The following is a 16673-nucleotide window of genomic DNA, read 5'->3' as shown; positions in this document are numbered from 1 at the left end:
TTTTATAATGAAAATTAATATCTTCGACATCTCTCTCTCTCTCTCTCTCTCTCTCTCTCTGCGGCTTGCTGGCTCTTCATATCTTTACCCCTTTTTCCTTGTTCCAACCACCTTGTTAGTCTGTATTTCTGCTGTTTCTCATCCACCCACTCCCTTCTTAAGAATGTTGATGCTTCATCTCTCATTTCTATTCTTCTAAATGAATGTTAAAGAAATTGGATATTGTATGCCTTTTTCTTTTTTTTCCTGTTCGCTGCTTTTCTTTTGTTTCGAGTAAAATGACATTTATTTTCAGCTCGCTTCTTTTGGCATGACAGACAAGCAGGAGAAGTTGCATCTATTGATCTCGTATTTGTCTTTCGTGTTTTGCTTTTCTCAACATCTATGCCTATCAATGTGGTCTTTTTATTCCTGGATTGGAAGCTTGAAATTCTAGGTAATATTTGTTTTTCGTTATTCAGCTAAACTACTTTAGATTATGATTTTCTCATTTGCAGTCCTTCCGACTGGCTTTCGCACTGGTTTTGGCTGGACTTATGTTTGCAATGATGTCACTTAGACAAGGTGAGATGACCATAACTTTACTCCTGTTTAATGTTGCATATTAATTAGTTGTCTCGTCATAAGATATCTGTACCAATAAAATATTCAGCTTATTTGCCTACTGAATACGTTTTACTTACTGTGGTTGATCAATTACTGATAGAATGTGTGTGAAAGAAATTACATCCTCTTTTCCTCAATTTTTTTTAAAAATAATTTAAGTGTATAAGGGGCAATTTTGTCCAGGAACTAGAGCACTTCATCAAGAAATCAATTGTTGTTTGTGTTTTCATACACCTAGTGTGCTCGTACCAGATAATTAATATGTTGCTCATAAAAAAAAATTGTAGCTTAACCAGTTGACAAGGGAAGTCATGTATCTTAAGTAGTCAATCTACAAAGTTGGACCCAAGCAACTAATGTGACTGAGATGCATATGTTTCTTCTATATCAAGTAAGGGCTTTGCTTTGGAAAAATTGAAGCCAATTACCCAAAAATTAGAGCGATCATCTTCAAACTTTTATCTTTGTTTCTTACCATTAATTGATTGTGATATGCCATTACTAGATGAGCTTAATCATAGTAAACCATGTTCAACCCTGGCTGGTCATAGTTGAACATGCCACTTTTATCATTCCAAAGTTCCAGTTGGTCATGATAAATGCAGTGATTTACTTAATTTGTTGCTGCCCTTGAACTTATTTATGTTACTTCTCACATGTGAAATTTAGTCAGACCAAAACAAAAAATGTGCCTCTCATATAACAAAGAAGGCATTTGATGGCCTTGAAATGTATAGTGGGTCAATGCATACATAAAGAAACTTGATAAATGACAAATGTGATCTGCAGTCATGTTATTATTGTAGGTCGTTGTGAAGTTGATTGGTGTGAGTGTCATTTGAAAGAGGGAAGCCATCAAATCATGATAGTTTGGTTCAAGTTCCACAGGTGTATGAAGATGTTTTGCATCAAGCATTTGATCCCATTTAGTTGTCCGAATGATGACAATTGAAGAAGATAGAGGCTGCTCCAAGAAAGTATGTGAGAGGACCTAGATCATATCGAAATGCTTGCTGATGTAGTCATAATAATGGAGGAAATACCAAAGACATCACAATTAGTGATGATCAAGGATTGATGCACCATCCTGTACCAACCACAAACCAGGATGATTTGTGGTCTTGGCATGAAATAGGGCTCGAACTGGTGTGGATTGGTACTTATTGTGCTGAATCGCCTAGAGTCACTCAATTTTGAGCAATTTGGCCTAGTAAGGCTCTAGTATGGGCTCAATTAGCACCTCTTTCGTAGTAATTGAAAGAGATAAGGTAACCATGCTCTTTTCTTCCTCAATTTCACCCATGAGCATTGCAAGAGAGGAGAAAGACAGGGCAAGTGGAAAGGTAAGCAGAGTGGGCAGATCCAATGTTTAGCAAGGTGTTTCCTAGATTCCATCTTCCATTTCTTTTTCTGTTACATCCTATGGTGGAAATTGAAAAAATATGGGGAAATTATGCCAAAATTTTGTATTTTGGCATGATTTCATGATATATCATGGATCTTAGTCATATCTATGCAATGGTGTGGCTTTTTTTGTTTTTTTTTTTGATATTTTGTTATTTGAAATATATTTTTGAATAAAAAATTAATAGAAAAAATAATGGAAATGTTAGATTCCAAAAGTTAGTATCATTCTTGGGGTTTAGCATGGTGTCTGTTGTTTTCATAACAAAACATATTTTTTGATAAAAAATTAATAGAAAAAATAATGGAAATGCTAGATTCCAAAAATTAGTATCATTCTTGGGGTTTAGCATGCTGTCTGTTATTTTTCTCTCAGCAGTTTGATTAATTTTTGGCATATTAATTGCTTCTTGAATAAAAGGCCAACTTTGAAGCAACTCCTAGATTAATTAGAGATTTAGTGCTTAATATTGGTTGAGAAAATATACTTTTTCCTATTTTAATGTATATATTTTATATTTTCAATGTTATACTTAATAAATTTAACGTGTATTATATAGTTATGCCATCCTTTTAGAGATGTAACCAAAAAAAGGTATATTTCATTTAATAATCAAAACAAACTCACAAAACCCTATTTTCCACTCAAAACTAAATAAGGGAAGCATATATTATTTGTGTGTGTGTGTGTATACACATACATATACATACATACATACATACATATATATACACACGCGCGCGCGCGCACACACACGCACACACACATATACACATATATATTATAAATAAAATATATAGTATTTATGTATGTTGGTATACCAGTGTAGTTTGATGTGGTATGAGTACTATACCATACTGGTCACCTATTGGCGTGCAGTCCATTATTGAGACTGCAAACCTTGATGATGATAATGACGTTGACATAGATTAGTAATAGATGCAACCACCACTTGTCCAACAAATAAAAAGAGAGTGGTTGAGTAGGATCCAGTTGACTACATTTCAACAAAGATCCGGTCAATTAAAATCACAAGATGGAGCTTCAATACCTCTTCTTCTAAACTGCTTAAGGACTAAAAAATAATTTATTTGGAGACCCCTAGCATGTGCATCAAGTGGTAAAAAAATGAGCATTATTCAAATTTTCCTTTTTTAACCACTTGATGCATCAGATAAGGGGTCTCCAAAGCACATGATTTTTGGTTTGTAAGCAATTTAGAGGAGGTTGATCACATCAATGTCTAAGGATCCATCCAAGGTTCGTCGAATCGTCCTGAATTGGACGGTTCAGGGTGTTTTGAGCCGTATTGGCGACAAATCAGGACAATTCGGATAGGTAAATCGAAACATCGGACAACGAAGAGGGAAAGAGAGGAAACAGAGATTTAGATCCCAGCGAGACATCCTGGGATGTCCTGTGGGACATCGGGATGGGGTACTATCCCTTGTGTTGGGACAGGCTGTCCCGCTCGCATCTCAGCATTCCGATTGGAATGCCTTGGGACATCCTCTGTCCCAAGTGTCGGGACGGGACGGCGACGCGTCCCGTTCCATGGAAAAAGCAGGATAAGCCCTATCCCACGGGATTTAAAACCTTGAGAGGAAGGGAGAGAGAGGAGGGGAAGATGGGATGCCGTCGTTGAAGGCCGGTGATGGCCCGTCGAGGCCGCTAAAGAGCCATGGAGGCCTCTGCAGCTCGGTGTCATATGGCATTTAAACGAGAGAGAGGGGGGACCGATGGTATCGGAGGGTTGTGCAGCCGGCGAAGAGGCTATCAGAGGGCATCGGATAGCCATCGTGGTCACCGAGCGGCGGAAAACTGCGGCCGTGGAACAGAAGTGACTGCCCCTATTCCCTCATCGTGTTTTTTTAAAAATGCCGATGAATAACTTGAGTCGGCAAATTCATTGTTGGCTTCATTGTTTGAGAATTTTTTTTAAAAAAGTTAAAAATAGTGAAGCCAGCAATGGGTTTGTTGGCTTCACCATAATTCGGATTTTTTTTAAAAAAAATCCCGTGCGCGGTGCCGCAGGCATTGATTGTGTTGTTTCGCAGCCAGCCAGAGGCCCTTTGGTGGCCTCTTAGACAGCTTCCTCTCCCTTCTTTTTTTTTCTTCCCCCTTCTCTATCTCTTTGTTTCTTTATTTTCCTCAGTTCCTTTCTCCTCTGTCTATTCCCGCCGGTCTGGTCAGGTATGGATCCGTACCATCTCGTACCGCCAGCTGACTGGCATAGGTCCTGGTTCTGCCTTTCTTGGACCCATTTTTTGATTTCACTTGATTGATCCACCCTGAAGTCTAGTCAACCAGTTCCTAGTCCACCTCTAATTGGGAAATACAAAAGAAGCCCAGGTTTATGGTTTTGTGGAGGATAGAGAGCAGGTGGGCTTGGAGAAAGGGTGGATTGGTGTATACCAAGAAGTGTCATTCTTCTCCATTACTCTAACAGGAATATCTTGTGTTATCCATAATCTTTACTAAAAGAAAAGTTGGTTCTTCCAAGGAAGTGGATTGATTTGATTCAAGGAATTAATTTAATTGAATTTCTTCACCTCTTTGGATCATTTATGTGACCCGGCTTAAGTGAACCATGCAATTTCTTATGTCTGCTATATGTGTGATTATTTTTTATTGGCCTGCTTTGTTCTATCTTGTCTATTTTTTCAATATTGATCATAGTACATCTTAGCTGTCTTTCCATACAAAAACAACTACCAACCCAACACTAGTATAACCTAGATACCTTACTAAGTGAACAGATACCTCTTGACCCCAATTCTACTTCATCATTTTGAACTATCTTCTGAAGACTTGAGTCTTTGCCTACACTCTAATCTTTATTAGGTTAACTCGCATGCAACGGTGGAGCCAAATGAACTTGAACAGGCCTAGTGGCGAACTGCATATCCCCAACCTAAGATATACCAATGGGGAATGTGATGTGGTTGAATGAAGACTTCCATTCCACCTAGATATCATTCCCTTGGCACATTACCAGAACCACCTTCCTTAGAGATCTTTTTTTTTTGTTTCCTTTATCACACCTTATCCCAATTACTACCTTATATACGCTGCTCCTATCCATCATCCAAAGTTTCTAGCCTTCCGCTTTAGAAAATCTCAGAAAATGATATAATACTACCAGCTATCAAGAGAAAAGAGCTAAAATAGATCCTTCTTTTTGGCTTTGTAGACTTCCTCTCTACTTCTCTACTTGAAAATGACTGCAAGAAAAACCCATCAACTCATCTTCCTTACCCCATAAAACAACATTGGTCTTTCTCAGGCTTGTCATTTCTGTAAAATCTAATATTGTCCATGTGCTTCTTAGTCAGCTGATTTCAAGTGTCATGTTTCGAGACATTATCCGAAATGAATCAAATTTATATAAAATTTATATCAAACTTATTTGTCTAGAAAGTGATTGCTTGACTCTATAAGTTAAAATTTAGGGATGTCATTGTGTAGTTTGCCCCCAACGAAAGAATACCAGCTATGCCTTTCCCTATGTGATGCATTAAGGCTTATCACTAAGGTTTAGATTTAAATGTATGATATGGTTTAGTGTATTCTAACTGCAATACATTAGGCCCTTGATGGTATTATGCATATTTAGACACACTAGCTCTTAAAGTTTGACTCCAAGCACGGTAGATCTTTGTATCTCCTTATTGGTCCATGGCCTACTTCCACTTGCCAACAAAATATGCTTCAAGCATTTTGGAGAACTTTGTATAAATCAGATAAGTTTGGAAGGAAAGTGTATGGAGTTTGCACGTACAATGTAAAAGTTAGTCATCTGGTGAGGGACATTTGTAGATTATTAAGCACATTTAGTTGAATGTGATTGTGATAATTTTTTTTTTAAAAAACATGTGAATAACATATTCTAAAACAACAATTTATATTGCAATCAAACATAAATTTAGAAGGTAATTTATATTGCTACCATTTTTATAAATTTTTTAGCATTATTTTATTTCTTTTAATCAAGGATTTAGGTCCCAGCGGGATATTCTGCAGGATGCCGGGCCAGGATACCATTCCGTGTCAGGAAAGAGCCATCCCGTTAGTGTCCCAGTATCCCGATCGGGATGCCTTGGGACATTCTTTGTCTCAAGTGTCGGGATGGGGCGGGACGGCGGCACATCTCATTCCATGAAAAAATCGGGATAGCCCCGTCTCACGGGATTTAAAATCTTGCTTTTAATCCAAAACTATATTTTTAATAAAAATTACACAATCAATAAAAAATCATGATTTCTTCTTCAATGTCTCAATCACCCTCGAGTCCACAATATATCATGAAATCATGCGAAAATTCCATGATTTGAACAATTTTTAGCCTATTTTAGGCATAAAAATTTAAAAAAAAAAAAGATGAGAATGAAGAGCAGGGAGCAGATTGTGCCTGATTTAGCTTGGATTTAAGCTAAAAAATGACAGATTATTCTTCTTCCCTGATTTTCCTCACAGAACCTACCATAAAGCTCTCTTTTTGCAGAAAAGAGAGAAGGCCTCCCGTGCAACTAGGTGGTTTTGCTTGGTTTGGGTTGGATCAGGACATTTACCAACCCAAACAACCATCTTGGGCCAGTTCCGCACTGGTTTGATCGTACACCCTAAGCCGGGTGATTTGGGTCAATTTGGCAACCTTGCTTTCTAGAAATACAATCATTTGAGCAGTTTTCTACCTTTTCTTTCTCCTCATAGTATATCTAGCATTTAATGGTTCTTTTGTTCAATTTTTTGAGAAGTTATGGCTACAACAAATTTATATATGAAACTTAAATGGGTGATAGATGCGAAAGATTTTATGATGCATATTATAATTCAAGTGCATCTTTCGATTTTAAACTTTGTTTAGTTTCTTGGTCTTTTTGTATATAACCCCATGATTTTCCATTATTACATATAAATCCTACCTTTTTTGCCTTTTGTAACATAAATGTTCATTATAATACTAGTGATATATGGTTTACCCCTTCCTGTCAACTTCAATCACTTGATACTATACATTTCAAGAATATTGATTCTTTTGCACTAAAACCTCTCGCTCCTTCCACTAAAACCTCCTCTCTTATGGTGGATCTACTTGAGAACAAATCTTTGCATTCTTAGCCAGCTCTATATCCTCCTTACTATAACCCTTTGCTTTATGTAACCTATTTCTCCTGCACCTCTAAAAGTGCTATGATGGCATCTCAACCGCAAATTGACTTATATGGCCATCCTTTAGGCATGACGAATGATCCTTCTTGCTATAGTGCTTTTTTCTTGGATGGGAATCTCAACATTTTGGACTCTTCCGTGGTAAGGTCTTCAAAGTCACCTCTTTCTCCCACATCCACCACTTGGCCGCTTTTGCTGGTATTTGTTATGCCATGGCCCATTGTCAAAGGGTTCAGGTTAGATCTTTTGTGCAAAAGAACATCAAGGCCATCCAATCCACCTCATGGTTTTGAAAAGCACAATGACATGATGAGACGGGGTTAGAGGTAGGAGTGGCAATGCTCAACTCATATAACCCATTTAACTTGATTCATTTTATCATAGATCACTTTAGGTTACCTGCTTAATAAAATTTGGATTTTGACCTCCTAATAAAAAGGTTAGTTCGGGTTGACAGATTTTTTGACCTTTCTATTATCCATTAAACCCTTTTAACTTGATTCAACTATTGTGGATCGGGTTAGGTTACCTTTTTGACAAATTTGGATTTTTCATCTGTTTAATAAAAAGTTTGATTTGGGTGGATAGATTTTTGCTGACCGATCTGTATCTAGTCTGACCTGACTTGATTTCCTCCCCCTAGTCAAGGGGGCACATCTCCTTTAACTTGGATCCAATCAAGGATTTAACAAAATCTAAATACATGTGGCATCGGGAGCTCTTCTCCCATTCATCCCTTTCTTTAGCTCCTTTGATGCTATCAAACACCCACCTAATCTTCTATCTCGTGTATCGTCCTCTCCTCCTGCTAATGTCATCAAGTTCGGATGATCTTCTTTCTCACACTGTTAGCCCCTGCATGCCATCCAAATATGATAAGATGAGAGAGGACATGTAACCCACAGCCTAGCTCTGCCCTGCTGGAAGAGGTTTGTGTTTGTTCGGGAACTAGAGGTAAAAGAATCTCGTAGAGATCTAGTCCAAGAGAGCTGATCCGGATGATTCATAATTTTTATGCGAAACTTTTGCAGAGTCAACTGATCCAAGTGGAAGCGGGATCAGAGCCCATTGTTGTTCTAAGGTTTTAGGGGATGAGAATTTGGGAAAAAATAAGAAAGAAAAATTTTGAGGAAGAGTGGAGAGAAGGTATGCATTTTTAGCAAGTTGTTTTGTTAGGTGAGTTTTAGGTTGTTTATTACTTTTATTTAAAAATGATGTGACTCGGTTTGCTGAATCGGACCAAACTGCTTCATTCATTCCATATTAGGTCGAACCGACTGCTGACTAGTATGGGTCCTGGTACCGGTTTTGTGGATCTTGGATGAACTACTTTTCTAGGATGATGGAATGGATATTTAAAAAAAAATTGTTACACTAGATGCTCTACTTTTTCTATTCCTAACCCTTTTACCTCGCTCGAATAACTCCAAATGAAAACGTGGAATAATTTAACCCTCCTGTTCCCCCCTCCAGCTTACTCCATTTAATTGAACTAACTTGGATTGTTGTACAACCAAATACAGCCTTATAATTTATCAAGGAAAAGTGGTTACTCTATTTGTCTGTGTCGCTCTTTTTGGTCACAGTTGAGGGTAAGGATGTATAGGGTAACTAGTATAATATTAATAGTGCATGTGAATTGTGAATAGCAGTAAGGGAAGGATTTATATGCATATAAGGGAGAAAGCAATGGTTTATATGCAAAATTTCTCGGATGATTAGAACTATAAATGGGTTGAGTTGACCTATGACCTGACCCAATCCTGACCATATTAGACCCAATCCGATCCATATTTGAAGGCCCATGGATTGGGTTGGGTTCAACAACTGGACCTGATCCAAAGTTTGGGTTGGGTCAGATTTTGTATTTTTCCAACTGACTCGATCTATCCTGACCACATCGGTATATCATCTGAGTCTAATTTGAGTCAACAAAAGATGGGTCCGTCCCGACCAGAACCTGATTGGCCTGATCCAAAAACCCAAATTATATAAACCTCCTTGTCCTTGACTCTAAATATCATTTCTATTTCATTGAATGAACTCTAATTTAAACTAATTTCTTTCCATCTCAACAACCACATCTCTTCTCATGTATTTTCACCTAGTTATATATGTAACCATTTGTATTCTACTTTTTGTCTTGATGGATTCTTATTTATAATGTCCTTAAGCATATCAATATATTACGTGTGTGTGTGTGTGTGTGTGTTGTGTGGGTGTGTGTGGGTATATTAAAAATTGTATTTTGTAAACTTAAGAATGATCAATTACTTGGATGAAATTTAAAACTTTGAATGAAAATTCAAGTTTAAGTTGCCTTTTTTTAGGTTTATTGATAAATTTTTAGTGATTTTATATTTAATTATATATTTTAGCTATACAAGAGTCTGAATCTTAATCCTGATCCGTTATAAACCAAACGTGAACACTTTGGGTTGCGACTAGGTCATACTTGACCCCAACCTGAATCAGATGACCCACTTGGTCTAAAATCCTTTCCATGGATCCACCTGACTTGACCCTATCAGCTAATGGGTTGGATATGAGTCCGTAATCATAACTTGAATATGAAAACAAGCCATTGACTTTTTTTCTAAGTTTTTGAAAGAAAGCAGAAGTAGAATGGAAGAATCATGTGCATTTAGTTAGCTTATATCTCATAATATATGGTGAGCATGCAATGGTCGCGTTGTTGAAAATCAGAACTTGTCTTCAAGATCTGTTTTAGAAAGGGTTAGGGAAATTATTAAATTGCAAACCACTAAACATGCCTGGACAGCTAGAGACTACTGGGACTCTCTTTCAACGGCAGATGTTCCCCGTGCAGTTTCCATCTCTTGGGAGCCCCCATCCCCTAGTTTCCTCATGGTTGACTTTGATGGTAGTGTGATTGATGGAGGCACTTGTGGTGTCGGAGCATTTGTTATCAGGGGGACCAGACTCTAACTTAGTAGCTGCTGGTGGCACATAGTTATTTGATATCACAATTTCAGGGGCTGGACTGAGAGAGTGTGGGAGGATCTTATGTATGTGAGGTTGGTATTGAGAGCTAGTAGTATTCTCTCAGAAGGTGATTCAACAACAGTGGTGGGTTGGATCTTGAATCAGAGTTCAATTAGTGTGAGGCTTCTATTGCTTACACACGTATGGTTCCTTTCTATTTTATTTGTCTCCAATGCTTCACATAATTATAAGGAGATGAACCGACTGACAGACTAGATGATGCCCTACATCGAATCATTCAGGCAGAGCTCTTTGGTCTGATTGTGAGGCGACACCTCCTTTTTAACACTCTTTATTTTCTGATTTGGTTGGCTGGACTTATAATCAATGGATCTAATCCATCTGTTCTAGGGAAAAAAAAAATCACAGTTTGGGGTTAAGCATGCCCTAGTCTGACACAACCTGTTTGCGGCCATAGGGATAATCAAAAGTACACTTAATTCTGAATGGTTGCTAACGGCTTCCTAGTGCAAAACTGATATTAGCAGTTAGACATGTTAGTTTATAAGATCAATTTTTTGTGCTTCACATAGGGTGTGGTTATGGCTCTGGAGTTCACGTGATCAACAAGGTCAACGATAAGGAGTTTTCAAGTAACTTTTTCAGTTTATAATGTCTTTGAGAACTTTGAAGTAGTTGGGTGGAACTCTTTCTGGTTTAGGTTTTACGTGATCAAGCTACCTGAGAATTATCTGATGTTGTCTATTTCTTTTGCAGCACGAAATGATGTTCGCCATTTAGTGTTCTCACTTTTTTGGGCTGGCCTGAGTTTTGGTGTAGCAGCGTTTGTGAGAGCCAATGGTCGCGTGTTCACCAATCGGCCCCGTCTTTTCAGATCAAGGCACTGACAACCAACAGAGAAAATGTTCGGTTCAGGATTTTATCATTTATTCCACATTTGTTGACAGGTAGCATGAACTTATATTAAGTTTATCATTGTACGTTGGAATTGTTTGGTTGGTGAACATTCTTCATGTTCAATTGGATTTTTGGGGTACATCGACTTTCTAGTGTTGGTGTAATAAATTAACCTTTGCCCAGCCTTGTCAATGATCTGATGTAATTTACGGTGCATTAGATCACACTTTATTTGCTGCCTGTGTATATTGTTCTAATTCATTTTATAAGTGCATTTCATGGTTGTTTTGAGAGTATTCGAAACAACGCTCATCAAATTTATATCAATTTTTAAAAATGTTAATTTGGTTAACAACATGGAGGAAACGGGATCTCAAAATCCGATATCTTTCAATCAGGAATCAGCTCTCTCTCTCTCTCTCCCTCTCCCCGTCTGTCTGAATTAATGATGAATGATGCATAGTTTGCATGATACTGGTTTGTGCCGTTTCATAGCCATTAGTCAGTGCTGGATTACTTTATTGATAATCTTGTTCATGTTGTGCCCTTGTGTGCATGCATCTATTGTCCGTCGGGAAAGCCCTTTAGATTTTATTCCAAACATATTAGTCATCAAGGATTCAAGTTGGATGTTCCGCAGGATATTAGGATAGAGTATCATTTCATGTGTCAGGACATCTTATTAGTATTTTACTATCTCGATCAAAATATGTTGGGATATTTTTTATCCTAAATATCAAGATGGGGTGGGATGATGATGTGTTCCATTTCATGAAAAAAATTGAAAGTCTCATCTTATGAAATTTAAAATCTTGCCAGCCATAGTCATGCATGCAGCTAAGCACCTTATCACCTTTCCCAAGTTCCTTACATTCCAACGGATCCTTTCTGAGCCTTGACCGACGTTACGGTTATATCAGTTGTTGTTTGCCCCACCTTCCTTATTCGGAATTGTTTAAGTATTCAGATAAAGTTTACCATGATGGCGTCACAAGATGCTACAATTGAAAACCTCCGACAATCACAAAATTGTAAGGGTGATGTTGTTGTCGTCTAAATTAACTTTTTAATCAATAAGAAATGATTCTTTTGACACGTCACACTTTTTCAGGGTAAAAGGTTGGTATAAAAATTTGAATTTCAAGCAAAGTTATTTTATGTAAGGATTAGGGACTGGTGCTAAATAACACTTATTATTAGGGATAAAAATGATATGGACATTATCTATTTGGATCCATTTTTATATTTATATCAATTTGAATATGGATAAAAATTTGAGAATCTGATTACTATTCATATCTGTATTTATATCCATCAAAGAAAAATAGATATGAATATAGGTATGTATAGACAACCATTCGATCTGTATCCGAATATTCAAATATATATATAATTTTATATAATTTTATATAATAATTATTAATTTTTAAAATAAATATATAATTATATAAATATATTATTAATTTGATTTATCATCTATCTAGTAATATCTTTGATTTTGTAATCATGAAGTTTAATTATTTAAGTAATATTTATAATTATATCTATACTTTCAGTATTCGAGATGTATCTATATCCGTTAAAAATAAATATAGATATAAATTTTTATATTTAAATAATATTTATATCAATATTTATATTTATTAGATAAAATAAATATAAATATAGGTATGATGATATTCGATCTATATCTATTTTGGTTTCAGTCCTACTTGTTATTTCCCTTAATGTCCATCATATTGGGAAAAAAAAGAGGCCAAATGATGGCTGTTATACGAGTACTTGTCATTAATATCTATTCTATTCTCACTCCCTTAGTGTGTCTGTGCTCGAGGGAACAAGAATCATATGGGGAAATTTGAGGTGGACATTCTATTTTGTCATGTTTCTTTTGGTGCCCATTTTAAAGCAAAAGCCCAAAATTAAATTTTTTTTTCTATTAATCGAATCATTAATCCCATGATAAAAAAAGTATATATAAAAAAAAAACATATGTGGTATTTTTTCTCTTCTTCATTTCCAAAATATGCTTTTTATCAATACATACTATATGGTTAGATAATCCATATGAAGTAAATTATTCATCTAGCAAGTTAATACATATATCTAGAGAAATAGATGTATAGTATCTAAAATATGGTATTCACAAGTATATAATATATGTTCAAGTGATACATATTTAGTAAATTAATTATTTAGCAATCAAATATATACCCCAAATAAATTAATATATAATTTCTATAAAATCATGTTCACTAATTTATAGTACATAATTAGGAGATATATACTTGTTGACTTCTTGATATACTTTGATATATACCTAACAATATATACCTTCAAGTAAATCGATTTACAGTTTTCATCACATGCTTTTTATTCGGAGGTGTCTTAGATCACTGTTTAATTATATCAAAAAAATTTGTAGTATGTATTAGAAAGTTGACAATTATGTATCATCTGATCATATAGTGTGTACCGATAAATATAATATTTTAGAAACTATATATCATTCTACTTGAAGAATGTACATTATATTGTTAGATAACTAATTTGTTAAGTATATATCATCTGACCATATATTGAGTACCAGTAAACTCTATATTTTGGAACGTATATATTGATTTATCTAGAAATATATATTGATTTATTTAATAATTAATTTGTTTAATGTGTCTTACTTGGTCATGTGGTATATGCTTCTGAAAAATATGTTTTGAAAAATAAGAAAGAAAGATAATATCATTTTTTTCTTAATCACAACTCTGTTGGGACTTATTCACTTTTGAGCTTTTGCTTTGAGATGGACATTAGAGGACATGTGTCAAAATAGGATGTCAGCCCCATATTTATCTAACGTGCCTGTGACTTTTATTCTACTTTGTTTGCGTGTTTTCTTCCATGTTTCTTGACCCCTCATTTTCCATCACAGTGTCCTCTATATTTTCCATCCCGGATAAATTGGAGCATTTGAAGATTTGCATTCTTTCTCTAGGATTTATTATATAAATTTCATTATTTAAAAAATAAAGGTGCTAGGCTCTAGCGTATGATATATTGGACCTCCTTTGAAATCACTGGAATGGCCAAGCCTTCATGATGTTATAACAACCCTTCAAAAGATATGGTAGGAAATCATGAAAAATGAAAATTGCAAGCATGCATTCCAAAAGATATGAGCTACTATTAGTAAATGTAATATATACTAAACAAATTGGTCATTAAGCAAGTCAATACACACCTTCAAATAAATCGATATGCAGTTTCTAGAGTTTGAAGTTTACTAATATACAGTATACAATCAAATAATGTATACTTAGAAAATTAGTTGTTTAGCAACCAATATACACCTCCAAGCAAATTAATACATAATTTCTAGAATATTATATTCACTAGTATATACTACATGATCTGGTGATATAATTCATTGATTGTCTGCTATATATTATAAGTTTCTTTGATACATACATGTGTCTAATACATAGCTGAGGTAAAAATCATGTTCTAAAAATTATGTACCGATTTATCTAGAGATGTATATTAAATCATGACTTAGTATGTATCAAAAAAGCTTACAATATGTATTAGAAAGTCGATGAGTAACTATATTATCATATAATATAGTATGTGCTGATGAATATAATATTCTGAGAACTATGTATTAATTTGCTTGGGAATATGTATTTGATTACTAGATGACTAATTTGTCAAGTATGTATTACATGGCCATGTACTATATATTCGTGAACTCCATATTCTAGAAATTGTATATTAATTTATCTAAAGGTATATATTGGATTACCGCTAAGTGTGTACTAAAGAAATTTATAGTATGTATTAGAAAGTTGATGAGTGTGTATCACCATATCATGTAGTATATATTGATGAACATAATATTCTAAAAATAGTGTTTCAATTTGATTGGGGTGTATATTAGATTGCTAGATGACTAATTTGTTAAGTGTATGTCAACTGGTTATATATTATGTATTGATGAACTCTATATTCTAATTATATATTAATTTATCTGAAGATATATATGACTTGCTTGATATTAATTTGCTTAGTGTATATTACTTGGCCATATAGTATGTATCCATAAAAAGCATATTAGGGAAATGAGAAAGAAAGTGAATACTATGCTTTTTTATTTTTAATTATGAGACCATTGACTCGATTAGTAAGATGAGTCTTTAACTTTAGGTTTTTTCTTTAAGGTTGGTGTTAGAAGAAACATGGCAAAATATGATTTGTCCCATAAGTTTTTCTCTAGTGCTCGCCCATATGATTTGTGTTCTCAGTCTCTACACTAATAATCTTTTCTAGTAGTTGTTCTTCATAGTAATGATCACTAAAGGAGATATATAAGGTTGAAATGAGTGCGAAAGGGGAAAAACATAGCTTGGGTTTTCCCTAAAGCCTTATTGGGGTGGGGGGAGAGGGGGCCAGGGGGAGTGGGGATTGATGTAGAGCAACAATGCCTCCATGGAGAGTTGTTTGGCCAGTCTAAATGGCAAGATATGGAGCAGAATCAAGCATTGACTTTTGGATCAATAGGCAGAGGAGGCTCTAATGCTGACGTCGATCAATCTTGGGCACAAGTAGTGCATGGCTCATGGCATTTTTGTTGAAAAATGTCAAGATATATAAGGTTGAAATGAGTGCGAAAGGGGAAAAACATAGCTTGGGTTTTCCCTAAAGCCTTATTGGGGTGGGGGGAGAGGGGGCCAGGGGGAGTGGGGATTGATGTAGAGCAACAATGCCTCCATGGAGAGTTGTTTGGCCAGTCTAAATGGCAAGATATGGAGCAGAATCAAGCATTGACTTTTGGATCAATAGGCAGAGGAGGCTCTAATGCTGACGTCGATCAATCTTGGGCACAAGTAGTGCATGGCTCATGGCATTTTTGTTGAAAAATGTCACATGCTATAGAGGAGGACATCACAATACCAGAGGAAAGGTTCTCCCGTGTCATCATGTTTTCACTGGATGAGGTCAATTAAGCTTGCTCAAAATTGAAATATGCTCTTCTAAGTAGATTTTTGGGGAGAAGCTTTTCTTTGAAATTTGTCCAAAAAGAGCTTAAACTCAGGTGGAATCTAAGTGGGGAGTTTCATGTCTCCACTCTTTTTGAGGGCATCCTATTGTTCAGATTACCATCAGAGGAGGATAAGGACTAGGTGCTAGAGAAAGGGCCTTGTTCTTTAGCCAGAAAACTTATGGCTTTGGAAGGATGGCGACCTAATTTCAGACCTAGCTAGGATGGGATCCGATAGGCTAGGGTTTGGATTAGGATGCTAGATCTACATATAGAACTTTGAGAGAAAGACAACATCTTAAGGATAGTTATTGTTGTTGGTAAACCCTTGTTCCTTGATGAGTAGACAAAATCACCCTTATGCATGGGCTTCACTTGCATATGTGTCCTCATTGATACCTCCCAAGTCATCTGTCTGGGTGCCAAAGTGATGGTCAATAAGGAAGTTTTATGGCAAAAATTTGTACATGAAGATTTACTTGAGATCTGCTGCACTTGGGGCAAAATTGTACAAGACTCTAAGACTTGTGGGTGCCTTGATAAATATGAGCATCTTTGGTCAAAACCAGTGTATGGACCTTGGATTAGAGC

At 35.8% G+C, this 16673-nt stretch overlaps 1 protein-coding gene across 2 annotated transcripts in view; it reads left to right on the top strand.

Annotated features, from left to right (window-relative positions):
- LOC105042656 (phosphoinositide phosphatase SAC6) overlaps positions 1-11239 on the top strand; it is an 80916-nt gene extending 69677 nt beyond the window's left edge. For both annotated transcript variants that reach the window (XM_029263867.2, XM_010919943.4), the window contains exons 20-21: positions 498-564; positions 10907-11239. In XM_029263867.2, the coding sequence (XP_029119700.1) occupies positions 498-549 (52 nt within the window). In that variant the 3' untranslated portion in view covers positions 550-564; positions 10907-11239. The remainder of the gene's footprint in view (positions 1-497; positions 565-10906) is intronic.
- Positions 11240-16673: the final 5434 nt, after the last annotated feature.

The sequence above is a fragment of the Elaeis guineensis genome, chromosome 4, assembly GCF_000442705.2.
Source record: "Elaeis guineensis isolate ETL-2024a chromosome 4, EG11, whole genome shotgun sequence".
NCBI lineage: Eukaryota > Viridiplantae > Streptophyta > Magnoliopsida > Arecales > Arecaceae > Elaeis > Elaeis guineensis.
This window is presented reverse-complemented; position numbering and strand designations above follow the sequence as displayed.